The 14184-nt window shown below is 48.7% G+C and overlaps 1 protein-coding gene across 1 annotated transcript; it reads right to left on the reverse strand.

Moving 5' to 3' along the window:
* Positions 1-10863: 10863 nt before the first annotated feature.
* On the reverse strand, positions 10864-13282 carry LOC149906829 (uncharacterized). The gene has a single exon (XM_090104449.1). It carries the CDS (start codon positions 12955-12957, stop codon positions 10864-10866), a length of 2094 nt encoding a protein of 697 aa, XP_089960575.1. The 5' UTR covers positions 12958-13282.
* Between the last annotated feature and the right edge of the window lie 902 nt (positions 13283-14184).

Genomic DNA, 14184 nt, shown 5'->3' on the forward strand with positions numbered 1-14184 from the left:
TTTTATTTTACTTGTGTACGTGAAGTTTTTGTTGTTTTTACCCTAAATACTTCAAAGACGGTGTTAGACAAGGTGTCTTAAATAAAAATAAAAGTAAATAACAAAATAACTACATAAAAATAATTGTTCAACCGAGTTTTATAGTGCGGATTAGCGTTAAAATCTTATCTCGTATATTTTATTAACCGTATGTTCAATTTCACTAAATTTGGTATGTATAGATTCGCATCAATAAGAACTTTTATTTGAAATTAATATTGTGAAAATTTATCAACCCGCTGAGGAGGAGTAGGGGCAAATCACTTCCAAAAGCGCTAAATCTCTCCCTCTAATAATTAATTAACCAGTTAATGAATATTATTGATTTTGGTGTCCACGGATGCGCAATAGCAAGATCTATCGTTTGATAATAATTTCATGAGGATTTGCTTACTTGTTTAGGAGTTTTTTTTTAATTTTTTTTTTTTTTACCTATTTTTTACCTATTTTTTTTTAATTTTTTTTTGAATAGAAAAATGATACCTGAAGGAGAATATTTGAAAATTTTTGAATTTGGACTTCTACAAAAGGCTACAGGAATATTTTAAGTTCCTGTTTTTTTTTTTTTTTTTTTTTTTAAGTTGTTATAGAGAAACCTACCCAGGCCAGAAACCTAACCTAACTTTGACATTAACCTAACCTAAACTAACCTAACTTTGACAGTAACCTAACCAAAATTAACCTAACTTTGACATTAACCTAACCTAAAGTAACCTAACTTTGACAATAACCTAACATAAACTAACCTAACTTTGACATTAACCTAACCTAAACTAACCTAACTTTTGTAGAAACCTAACCAAAACTAACCTAACTATTATAGAAACCTCACCAACACTAACCTAAGTTTTTCAGCAACCTCACCTACAGTAACCTAAGTTTTTCAGCAACCTCAACTACAGTAACCTAAGTTTTTCAGCAACCTCACCTACACTAACCTAACTTCTCTATACAAACCTCACCTAAACTAACCTAAGTTTTGTGGAAACCTCTAAACTAATCTAATTTTTGTAGAAACCTAACCTACACTAACCTAACTTAAACTAACTAGAAACTAATCTAGAAAAACTAGGTTAGGTTAGGTTAGGTTAGGTTAGGTTAGGTTAGGTTAGGTTAGGTTAGGTTAGGTTAGGTTAGGTTAGGTTAGGTTAGGTTAGGTTAGGTTAGGTTAGGTTAGGTTAGGTTAGGTTAGGTTAGGTTAGGTTAGGTTAGGTTTGGCTCCCGTCGCAGCAGAATGGCAGCGAAAACGTAGAGGAGGAGGCCACTTGGCTTGCCGAAGCCATGTCTCAGGTGTGCGACGCGAGCATGCGGAGGGTGCGGTCGGTTCCACGTAGGCGCCAAATGTATTGGTGGTCCGCCGATGTTGCCCAGCTGCGTGCTTCATGCGTGGCTGCGAGGCGGGCGTACACCAGGCACAGGCGCCGTAGGCGGCGTGACGAAGAGGAGGAAGCGCGGTTATACGCCGTCTATAGGGACTGCATTGTGTCTCTGCAGGACGCCATCAGCAGCGCTAAGACCCGTGCATGGGAGGAGATGCTCGAGAGTTTGAACCGCGAACCTTGGGGTCGGCCGTATAAGAGGGTGAGGCAAAAGCTTCGCCCTTGGGCCCCGCCCTTGTCTCAAAGTCTCGAGCCACGATTTCTGGAGCAAGTGGTGACGTCCTTGTTTCCAAGTCGGGGAAGACATTCTCCCCCACCGATGGCACCCACGATGACTGCGCAGGAGGAGCTCAACAACGAAAATGTCCCTCCAGTCACTCGCAACGAGCTCGCTGTGGCAGTAGAGCGCCTTAAGGCGAAGAATGCCGCCCCCGGCCCTGACGGTGTTCCCGGGCGGGCCTGGGTGCTGGCGCTAGAATCTCTTGGACCCAGGGTGGAACAGCTGTTCACAAAATGCCTCCAACAAGGCCAATTTCCCCGTAGGTGGAAGACCGGGAACTTGGTCCTGTTGCAGAAGGAGGGACGCCCGCGCGACTCGCCCTCGGCTTATAGGCCGATCGTGCTGCTCGATGAGGTGAGCAAGCTCTTTGAGCGCGTCTTCGCAGCTCGCCTCATCGACCATCTGGAGGGAGTGGGGCCGGACCTAAGCGAGAACCAATTTGGATTTCGCCGGGGAAGGTCCACTATCGATGCGATTGCTGAATTGCGGAACCTCGCTGACCATGCAGATAATGAAGGCGGAGTTCTTTTGGCGGTGTCCCTTGACATCGCCAACGCATTCAACACTCTGCCGTGGAGTTGCGTGATCGAAGCGCTCCGCTACCACAACGTGCCCGGGTATATGGTGCGCTTGTTGCAGTCCTACTTATCGGAGAGGGCTGTGGCGTACCCCGCGCGTCGTGGGTGGCAAGAAAAGGAAGTGACGTGCGGTGTTCCACAGGGCTCGGTTCTTGGGCCCCTTCTGTGGAACATCGGCTACGACTGGGTCCTGCGTGCCACTTATCTACCGGGTGTCAGCGTGCTTTGCTACGCGGATGACACCCTGGTAACTGCACGCGGGGCCTCGTACAGGGAGGCAGCCCTCATTGCGACCGCTGGTGTGGCGGATGTTGTGCGCCGAATCAGACAACTTGGCTTAGAGGTCGCTCTGAACAAGTCAGAGGCAATTTTGTTTCGCGGCCGTCGAAGGGCGCAGGCTGCTGGTTCAGCTATCCAGGTGGGTGGCACGTCCATCGGCGTCGGTTCCACTTTGCGCTACCTGGGCATCGTGCTGGACAGCCGGTGGACATTTGTGGAGCACTTTCGTCGCCTCGCCCCCCGTCTTGTTGGGGTGGCCGGGGCACTTGGAAGTCTGCTCCCGAATCTAAGAGGGGCTGGGGGTGCGTGTCGTCGTCTATACACCGGCGTCATTCGCTCCATGGCCCTCTATGGTGCGCCCATTTGGGCCGACTCTTTGAGCGTCCGTACCAGACCATACTTGCGTAGACCGCAGCGGGTCATGGCGCTCAGAGTCGTGAGGGCATATCGCACAGTGTCCTTCGAGGCCGCGTGTGTCATGGCTGGGACGCCCCCGTGGGACCTGGATGCCGAGATGCTGGCGGACGTTTATCGCCGCGTCGCCGCGTCCAGATCGCATGGAATTAATCCATATCTGGAGCAAGTCCAGCAATGGAGGGCTGATGCTCTCGAGCGGCGGTTCAGGGAGTGGGAACGCCGGCTCGAGAGGCCCAGCGCAGGAGCGAGGACGGTCGAAGCTATCCGACCGGTCCTACGCGAGTGGTGCGACAGGCGGCATGGGGCAATTACCTTCCGCCTGACACAGGTGCTGTCCGGACATGGCTGTTTCGGGTGGTACTTGTGCAAAGTCGCCAGGCGGGAGCCGCAAATGGCTTGCCATTGGTGTGACAGTCCGGAGGACACGGCAGACCACACTCTCGCCGTGTGCCCCGCGTGGTCCGAGCCCCGTGCTCACCTAGTCGCAGTCGTCGGCCCTGATCTCTCCCTGCCTTCCATAGCTCGCGCAATGGTTGGCAGCGACAGATCGTGGCGCGCGGCTATCACATTCTGTGAAGATGTGATGTCGCAGAAGGAGGAAGCAGAGCGGGTCCGCGAGGGAGATCCCAACGCGGATCCTATTCGGCGGCGACGTCTTATTGGGCGCAGTCGCCGAGTCGCGACCGCTGTACACGGTCGCGATTTGCTTCCCTAATGTTGGGTGCCGGACGGTGGAACGGGGACATAATCCATCGTCCGGTGCGGTGAGGCGGCGTGAGACGTGTTCCGTTCACGCCGCCCCCCAGGAAGGAGGAACTGGCGAACACTAGCCAGGTCTTAATCGCGATGGGCCTATATAAAAAATAGGCTGCCGCTGACGGGGTTACGGAAGCGGTTACACCAAATACCCGCGACCCTGCCAATATAGCGGAGAGACGGAACACAGTGGAGTTTAGTCGGTAGTCGCCGCATTCTGCGGTGTGAGTCCGACATAACCCAGGGCCCTTTCCCCGAGCGCTCTGGGTATGCCTAAATGCATTCTCCACTAAAAAAAAAAAAAAAAAAAAAAAAAAAAAAAAAAAAAAAAAAAAAAAAAAAAAAAAGGTTAGGTTAGGTTAGGTTAGGTTAGGTTAGGTTAGGTTAGGTTAGGTTAGGTTTTTTTTTTTTTTTTTTTTTTTTAAATAAAACAAACTCCACAGACTCAAGGTCCGTGCCTTTTTTTTTTTAGATAATATAATTTTTTGTTTTTCATAAGGATGGTTTACTCGTCACAATTAATGAGGTAGTCCCGTCAACTACCACAATACAATTACATATTATTTTTAGTCTCTTAACTAGTTTTATAACATGCATAATTTTTATAATATAACATGCAATTTTTTTTTTTTTTTTTTTTTTTTTTTTATTAATATAACATGCAGTATTTTTTTTTTTTTTCTTTCTAATATTATATATATATTTTTTATTATAATATAATTAATTAATAATTTTTTTTTTTTTTTTTTTTTTTTGTGTTATTTTTATTTATTTTTATTTTTATTTTTATTTTTATTTTTTTTTTTTTTTGCATGCTATTTTACATAATATTATTATAGGTGATACGATTTATACAATTAATTTATAACAGTTTCAAACTTAATCTAATACAGATAGTGATATTTGTTAATTTTATCAATTAATGAATGAATTCTAATACAAATTAAGTACTTTAATCTATTACAGCCAAAAACACAATACATATTATTGAGTGGATAGGTAAGGAGTATGAAGTATTGGTTATTGTTGCCGCAATCCAAGCTTTTGGAGGTGTTGGTTTTATTTTATTGATTTTGTGAGGGCCTCCACGACTCTGCCGTTTCTATCCTTGAGGGCCATTTTTAAACAGTACTCCATGATGTTCTTGGTACTGGCCCTCTGTGCCCTCCCTATCAACCTGCCGATCGCGTCGCCACAGTCGTCAGCGAAGTAGACACAGGTCTTCGTGTGTCTGGATATTGCGACAACCGCGTGAGGTACACTGTCGTGCAGGCTGAGTTTTTTGGCGTTTGACTTCAGGATGAAGACGGTTTCGTACGTTAGGCCTTGTGCCTCGTGGATGGTTAAGATGCGGGAACCCGAACCCGCTCCATAGCCCTGGTTGGAAAGGGTGCTCTTTTCCTCCTGTGTGTGTACGAGGTAGAGGGTATTTTCCAAGGAGCTTGGGATAACCGCATCTCTGTATCCCTTTTGGATTAATGAGTGCACTCTGGGCTGAGATGAGTATATGCCAGAGTACACTTCACTGAGGGCGAAGGCAACATCCATCGGATTGCGGTGTGTGCAGAGTAAATTTTGGTGAATGGTTGTGATAGAGTCGGGCCGACAGTATCTCATATGAAAGAGATTATCTCTGTCGATAAACGGCAGTTGGTTTACATCTCCGACTAAGACCACTTCCACTGCGCCAGACAGCTTGGCGGCCATAATTATAGAGCCAAAATGGTTCATGAGGGCTTCGTCCACGGTTAACCGTTTACAACTGAAGGACCCCCTAAATCCATTTGTTAGGATTGAAGCTATTGTGCGCACTCGTATTTTTTCCTCTCCTTTTATACGGTGCGCTAGCTTCTCTCTCAGATCTTTTGCCGCCTCTACTGTGGTTGTCGCAATTACGTCATTGGCCTCGTCGAAGTGTTTTACCAAATATGTTGTTTTGCCGCAGCCCGGCACTCCGTTGATCCACTTGATGTCAGGTACCACCCAGTCACTCCCGTACGCCGAGATGTCAGGCTCCGGGGCAATGGTTTTCGCCATGTCCAGGATCCTGTCATCCAGCATAATCTTGGTGCAACGGGCGGTCACGACAATGGGATCTCCCTCGGGGGTTTTAAAAGTGGTGGTTCCCTTGATTTTGAGTGCATCCTCGTCTATAGGAACAAAACCGACGCTAGCGCTGAACGCAGCCATGTAAGGACCGGACATTTGTCCATGTATGACCTTAGACGTTGTGTTGTTATAGATGGCTGCGTCCGCCTCCTCGAGTCTGACCCTTAGCAGCGCAAGGTTTTTAAGCTGATAGGCATGCATAATGTTTCTGCATGTTGTCAGACTGACCTCTCTGGTTGCCTCGATGACAGCACGGAATTCCAGAAAGGCGTTGATGATGTGGTCGAGGGGTTTTGCGACGGTTCTGTAATTTGGTGGATTGATTTGCCCGAAATCAGCCCGGGTTCTCTTAGCTCTCTCCGTTGGCCGTTCTGTGGCCTTGTTTGGCGTAAGAAATCTCTCCATCGCTGAGGTTTGCCTTCCACTCGGGTTGCCTTCAGTTGGCCGACCCATGACTACTTTAAAGAAGTCAGAGAGGGCCTTCATTCGGCTCCGGGTTTCAGGGCACTCTTTTGGACTTCGACTACTCTCTAATGCTGAGAGCCTTTCGGCTGCAATTTTTTGTTGTAGCCGCTCTGAGCCACTAATTGTTGGTGGATGGTTGACGCCGGTGGGTAGGTGATATGGTGCAGTCGATGCGGCGCGTGCGTGGGGTTTGAGGTAGTCTAAGTTTTCCCCTCGGTCTTCATAAACTATAACCTCATAATGTTTTGAGGCAGTGACGCATCCGCAACGGTCCACAACTTCACCTTTCTGATACCCGATGGCCATAGCGTCGACGCTAATAATGCGGGGTAGGTGTGCACCCGCTGATTGGCAACTCTGCGCAAGACTGGTAAGTATCAAACATGCCTGGGCGAATGGGGACTCGACTTTCCATTCGAGGAGTACGACCGCCTTGTTTTGCAATCGTACCACCCGGCAGGAGTGGCCCATGAATGTTGCCAGAGGAAGAGCTATGTAGCTACTACGCTTCATCACGGCTTTGTTGGTACTTCCAAACCGCAGAGCTGCGAGGCCGGGTGAGATGGCCAGCTGATTGTTTGTAATTTCCCGGCAGAAGGAGATTCCGAATGACTCATTGTCGTTGTCCATGAAGAGTGCGACGCTACGAACTCTCAGTTTTGGTACCCCTACTTTGGCGCACTCCAGTAGTTGTTCACTGGAGTTTGTCGGCGCTGGGGTAATAACGTTATTTACACCTGCTGTGGTTGTGATGTGTGGCCTACTGGTTGCAGGCGTTGTAGGGGTGGGGACTTGTGGTTGATGGGGCAAATCCTTGGATGCAATTGTTGAGCCGTTGTTTATTGCTGCGACTCGTGCGATTTTAGCGGCAAAGGCCAAGAATGGCTTCCTCAGACTCTCAGTCTCCATGATGGTGGGTAGAGACTCTTGGCTCAGTTGGGTCTGAGTTTGAATTTCGAATGAGAGTCTGTCTGCACCAAATCTTGGGCACTCGAATAAAATGTGCCAGATGGTCTCGTGGCACGACGAGTCGCAGACGCAGGATGGGCTGTCTATTATGTTGAATCTGTGTAAATAGGCCGCGAATCCTCCATGGCCGGTTAAGACTTGGACCAAAGTTGGTGTCAATGTGGTGTCCTTAAGTACTCGTCTCGCAGAAGAGACGGTCGGCAGAAATGCCTTCGTGACCGACCCTGTAGTGGAGGATTCGTAGCGTTGTTGCCATTTTTGAATTGTTGCCTCCCTGATTTTCCGCTTAATGTATGAAAGGGGCACTTTGCTGTAATCAGGTGCAGTCTTTTTGGTGAGAGCAGCCTTTTTTGCTAGTTGGTCTGCTCTCTCATTCCCGGGTGTTCCCACGTGAGCCCTTAGCCAGAAGAGTCTCACCTCTCTGTCTTCTGCTCGGGTTTCCGCAATGAGTTTTTTAATCTCCAGAGCTAGTTGGTGTGTAACACATGGGTTTTTTAAAAGCTCAAGCGAAGATCTTGAGTCGCTCATGATATTCACAGTTTTGGCTTTTGAGCTCCTTGCCATCTTGACCGCTCTGTAGAGCGCGTACATCTCCGATTGGAAGACAGTGTTGTGTGACTCTAGTCGGAAGGTGGAGTACCTGGTCTCTTTACCTTTGTCCCACCATGTTAGGGCAGCACCTACCTTCCCCTCTATTTTGCTGCCGTCGGTGAAGATTTGGGGACCGACTACATGATAGGTCTCCAAAGTATTGGGATCCAGATTTTCAAGACGCTCGAACTCTGTTATTATCAGAGTTGAGGGATGTGGGTTGTGGAGATATCCCACTTTTTGCTCCACCTCTCTTCCTGGCGGGATATGCTCCTCCGAGTAGCCTTTTTTGATTTTGAAGAAGGCTGCCGCTTCCTGGACCCTGAGGTCGAGTGGCAGCAACCCGGAAAGTATGAGCGCCGATGTTAGAGACACCGTGCGATAGGCTTTGCAAATCTTTATTGCAAAGCCTCTCTGCAGCGAAGACAGTTGGTCTCTGATTGATAGTTTTTCCGCTGCAGGATACCACGCGCTTGCCGCGTATAGCACGATTGGCTCTATCACCGACACATATATGGTCCTTATTATCTCTTTGTTTAGACCCCAACTCACCTTTGCTGCACACGCTAGCTGTTTATATATGTCGGCTGCCTTTCTACAAGTGGCCGCCACGTGTGAGTTAAAGGTGAGTTTGCAGTCGATGATAAGACCCAGCAGCTTTATTTCTTTTACGAGTTTTAGCTGGATCCCTGACATGTTTATTATGGGGAGGTCGAATTTTAGTTTACGAGTTATTATCATCGCATTGGTCTTGTGTGCGGCAAAGTTCAACTTGTTTTGTTTTCCCCATGTTTGCACAGCCTCTAAGGTGGTGTTGGCTGTGCTTTGAATTTTTTCAACTGTCGGGGCTGAGAATATAAGGACTACGTCATCTGCAAATGCTTGGCAGTAGACGCCTAGGCTATTAAGTTTTTGGAGGAGCGTATCTAAAATTAGGTTCCAGAAGGTAGGCCCTCCTATGGAGCCCTGGATGCACCCTTTGTTGGTGCCCCTTTCGAATACTGCTCTTGCGTAATTGACCCTGACTGTCCTGTCACACAGGTAGGATGTTATAAGGCCGTAAAGGTTTTTTGGACACCTCTTGTTAATAAGTTGTTTCTTTAGGGCAGGCCACCACGCGTTGTCGAAAGCCCCCTCTATGTCCAACGACACCATAAGCACAATTTTCTTGTAAGTTACCTGTGTGTTGATATGCTGTAGAAGGTCATAGAGGGCGTCTTCTGTGCTACGCTGAGGAGTGAACCCGTATTGCTTGTTGTTTAGGGTAGGGAGGAAGAGCCATTGCAATCTGGTGACTGTGAGTTTTTCAACTATTTTGCCTAGGACCGATAAGAGACCAATTGGCCTGTAGGATTTAGGGTGGGTGTAATCATCTTTCCCTGGTTTACGGATGATGCACACGTGCGCTACCTTCCACTGCTTCGGGAAGTGCTCTAGCGCCAGACATTTGTTGGCCAGCGCCAGGAACACCTCTCTGTCACAGCGAATTGCAGCTGTGCATATATCTGCCGTGAGCCCGTCAGGGCCGGGAGCCTTCTTTGGATTAAGCCTGTTTAGGACTGTTTCCAGTTCCGCGGCCGTAAATGGGGGATCATCGGCGGATAGGTCTTCGATGTCCGTGGATTTCCTGTTTTCAGACAGGTTTCTCACCAGGATCTGATGTTCCGTTTCGGTATCTACAGTGTCACGAGGGTAAAAAGTCTGGGCCAGGAGTTCCGCCGATTGCTCCGGGGAAAGCGTTAAGCCGGCGGAGTCCCTTAACAGCAGGTCTTCTTGTTTCCTGGCCGTTTTCCTTATGACTCTGTAGATTCCGTCCCACATACTCTCACGGTCTTGTGTCTCACAAAATTCTTTCCAGCTTTGGGTTGCTGCCTCAGCTGCCTTGGTTTTGTATTCCTCCTTAGCGTGAGTGTATTCGTTTATAACAAACAGCCTGCGACTGGCAGCTGCATTTTTAATTCTCCGTTTTTTGCGGAGTACCTCTCTTTTCAGATCTTCTAGAGAGGGGGACCACCAGGGTGGCTTAGGCTCTCCCTTGTTTATACCAACTTTTGGGATTGCCGTTTCACACGCTTTATGGATGATTTCAACATAAATTGCGAGAGATTCCTCCAGTTCTTCCGGGTTTGAAATATTCCCTATTCGGGTGGATGTGATATCTTTTTCAGAGAGTCCTGACCGGAAAGAACCGTTGAAGTCCGTCCACTTCGCTTTCCTTGTGTTGTATATGCGCGTGGTGACAGGTCTGATGCTTTCCAGGGCTGTCTCCAGACGCATACCGAAAGTTATAGCGTTGTGATCGGATGTTGTTAAACCTCTGCGGACTTGCCAGCCAGAGATCTTCCCGAGGAGTGACAGGCTGCACACAGTTACATCTACTATACTTGTGTACAGCCTGTCGCCCCTGTAGGTCTCAAAGGTTGGCGTAGCTCCTGTGTTAAGAATTTGGAGGTTCATCTCGCTTAGGAAATTGTTGAAATCTTTACCACGGTGGTCCTCGGAGTTGCTGCCCCACCAGTGGCTCCAGGCGTTGATGTCGCCCGCAACCACCAGATTTTCTGTTGGTAATTTATCGCAGACTAGTTTGATGCGTGATATGTATGGGTTGATGTCCTGATCCCCTTCCAGGTAGATGGAAATTATTCCTAGCTTCAGTCGCCCTGCTTTGATGAGGACCGCGGCCACATTCTCGGTCACCAGCTGAGGATCGTGTATGACCTCCAGCTCTGTTCCCAGAACAATTACCGCAGCCTTCACTGGTTTTTGGCGGCCCATGGTGCACTGGATGACTTGAGTGCCACTGCATTGTTTCACAACACCGGTCCTGCCTACGTATGGCTCCTGGACCAGTGCTATCGAAATGTTTTCCTTTTGGGCAGCCTGGAGCAGTTCGACTGTCGCTAGTTTTGAGCGCTGTAGGTTTGCTTGTATGAACTTAAGCTCCCTTTTGCGCATACTTGTGGATGGGGATTCTGGTTGCCCGGGTGTAGTAAGGGTGACCTTAGCAGTAGGAGACGCGAGACCTCGCTATGTTGTCCCACTTTTGTCTTTCCTGACACTCACTGCTGAATGCAGTGTGTTCCAGGTCAGAGCTGTCTCTTTTGGCCTTTTGGCAGTTGACGCACGTGGGAGTGTTTCCTTGCGCCTTAAGAGGACATTCCCTCTCCTTGTGGGTTTTGGCACAGTACGAGCATGATTGCTCCTGTGCCTTGCACAGCGCTCGAGTGTGCCCGTATCCCAGGCATTTGGAGCACTGCACCAAGGGGGATTGGTCCTCTATGGGGCATCTTTTTAGGCCCACGTAAACTTTTTCTGCCTTGCAGAATGCCTTCCAACATTCTGGAGAGACCTCCAAGACAGGGTGGCACTCGTGCGGGTTTCTCGCGCGCTTCCTATACCGCACCTTTAATATTGAATTTTTCTGGTCCAGTTCACTCATCAGGTGTTTGTTTTGAGTTTTTAAAAGTTCAATTATTTCCTCGTCCTTGTGACAGGACAGTACCCCTCTGATGCAGACAAGGGGATTTATTGGTTTCGGCTCCTGTGCCGATAACCCCTTGCTACTGTTGACCTGGTTTTTGATCAGATTTAGGTCGTCTGAGCTTGGACAGCTCAGAACGACCTTCTGATTTTTGGCTTTACTAACTTTTTCCACTTTGGCCCCCGTTTTGGTAAGATCGAGGGCCCCCCTAACTCTCTCGATAACCTGTTCCCCAGTGTGTTTGGGGTCCGTCGAGGAGATAATGAGGGTATGGTTAGGGAGTCGTGGTGGCGGTGTTTTTGCCACTGCCTGGGCGTAGGTGATTGGCCCTTTTATTGGTCTGTCAGCCGTATTAAGACCCGTGACTCCCTTTTGTATGGAAGCCAAAGTCTTCTTTACTTCCGCCATTGCCAGCTCCGTGCCCAGGTTGTGAGCTGTTTGTGAGGGTGGGGGTTGTGCGCTGGTCGTTTCGCGCAGCTCGCGTATTTCTGTGCACATTTGGTCAAGGCGGTGAAAGACACGCTTCAGGTCATCAGATAGCTGTTCTGTCGGCAGTGGTGTAGGGGGGAGTGGAGGGGGTGGTTGAGGGAGGTTGTCTATTTTTAGGGAGATTGCGTCAAGATTGTTTATTATTTGAGATAGGCACAATGTTTCTTGGATAGGAGCTTCTCGAGTAGACCCCTCTCCGCCTGAGGATGTCAGTAATTTTGTGAGCTCGGCCAGCTGGTTTGATAAGTGTCCAATGCCATTGTTAAGGCTTTGGACCTTTTTTTCCAGGGAGCTTAATTTATCGTCCCTGGATTCGCTGCCGAGCTCCTTGGCAGAGAGTTTTGTTTTGATTTCGGCAACGAGGTTGCCAGTCTCCCGGTGAAGCTCCTTCAGCTGGCCGAAGGGTTCCACGGTCTCGTACCCTAGCCAGCTGCGTACAGCTTGCGTCTCTTTGAGGGTTTCCGTAATGCCTGCTCTGGCGAGACTCACTTCCGAGAGGAGGGCCTCCTTGATTTGCTTCAATTCTGCAGAGTGGGCCCTCTCCACTCGCACCAGCTCTTGTGCGTGGCGCGAGCGTTCTTTTTCGAGATTGAATTTATGTCTCGAGCGTGAGTCCGCCAGAGACAAGACAGTTTCATACAGTCCCTGCAAGCTGTTGAGGGCTACGGTCTTGTTTTCCCTCTTCATATTTCCGGCCGTCTCTAGAGATTCTTTGCCTCTGAGAAGCATGTCATTTGCAACCTTTGTTGCCACGTCCATTTCCACTCCTGTGCCCCTTTTGGGAGACGTGTAAAGGAGACTCACTCGCCTCCCGATGGATGTCTCGGATCCCACCGACGAGGTCTCCATCTCATCTTGGGTGTCGCCACCTGCAGCCAGTGAATCTGGCGTTTTGAGGTCATCCGTCTGTAATGCGGATGACTGTGGCAACGATTCCGGTTCCGGTAAAGGTGGTAGGGGCTTAGGAGCTGTTGTTTTAGATGTTGATGGCAGATGGTTGATGGTTGGTGGCAGAGCCGTGGCTGCTCTCACCATTGTCTTTTCGCGCAGAGTGCGCGTTGACCTGATAGACGCCTCCGCGGCTTGGTTGCGGGAAGTTTTAGCGGGTTCGCTTTTGCTTGACATTTTTTTTTTTTGTTTAAATATATAAAAATAAGTTTAAAGATTGCTTAGAGTTAACTTAAAATTATATTAACTTAAAAGGTAACTTAACTTAAATTAATTAATTATAATGTAGATGACGGGGACGCTGGTGTTGTGCGCCGGTGGCTGATGGTGACGAGTACACCCAGATACGCGCCGGAGATTTCTCTCCTGGGTGGTGGTGAGTGTCGCTGAAGGTGTGGTTGCTAGGTGAAAAACTGTTGGGGCCAAGTTCTTCCTCTCCTCGTGTTGAGTAAAATAAGCCCAAACACGAAGGGTATCGGCCCAGAGGTTTACAAGATAGTGTGAGGGGGGGTGAGGTAAACTTTCCAAAGGGAGGGGATATTGAGCTGTTGGAACCACGTGGTTGTTCTTAGTCCAACAGCTTAGGAGATTGGGGTGAGGGGGGGAGGGGTATTTTTTTTTTTTCTCGAGGGGGGGGGGTAACTGTTGGGGCCAAAGGACAGGTCTTGAGAAGGCGAGTTGAACGAGCCCTTACACGGGGGTGTTTGTACAACAGCTTAGGAGTTCAGAGTGAGGGGGGGTGGGGTGTGTGTTTTCTCGAGGGGGGGGAGTTTAACTGTAGGGGCCAAAAGATTGCTCTTGAGAAGGCGAGTTCAATGAGCTTTAACACGGGGGTGTTGCTCCAACAGCTTAGGAGTTTAGGGTGAGGGGGGGTGGGGTGTGTGTTTTCTCGAGGGGGGGGTTTAACTGTTGGAGCCAAAAGATTGCTCTTGAAAAGGCGAGTTGAATGAGCCCTTACACGAGGGTGTTGCTCCAACAGCTTAGGAGTTTAGGTTGAGGGGGGGTGAGGTTTGTGTTTTCCGGAGGGGGGGAATTTCACGAGGTGAAAGGGTATGGACTCCCGGTTTGAACAAGCCTAACACGGGTAGTAGGTTTCTCGGCTTCCGGTGGTGGAGTGTCAGCGCTGGACTGCAGACTGGTGATATTAAATAAATAATAAATACCGCGGGCGGCTTCGGGGTCTTCAATTATAGTTTGCGTTTTGCGTCGCTAAGCCAAATAACGTTAGCTTGTTTTTTTGTGATGTCGTGACCGTATTGAGGTCACCTGCCTTCCGCTTGACGTAATATGTAAGTACGACGTTACTAAGGCGAAAAAAGGGTTACACGTGCGAAGTTTGGATCTGAATAACTTCCCAACCGTGTACCCGATCGCCAAGATGGTGGTGTCGATAAATTGGTCACA

Source organism: Colias eurytheme, chromosome 8, assembly GCF_061535395.1.
Source record: "Colias eurytheme isolate Ceu_HAF_F1 chromosome 8, ilColEury1 Martin Lab GWU primary, whole genome shotgun sequence".
Taxonomy (NCBI): domain Eukaryota; kingdom Metazoa; phylum Arthropoda; class Insecta; order Lepidoptera; family Pieridae; genus Colias; species Colias eurytheme.

Excerpts from the sequence above, each read along its gene's own strand:
- LOC149906829 (XM_090104449.1), bottom strand. The coding sequence starts at position 12,957 with ATGTCAAGCAAAAGCGAACCCGCTAAAACTTCCCGCAACCAAGCCGCG.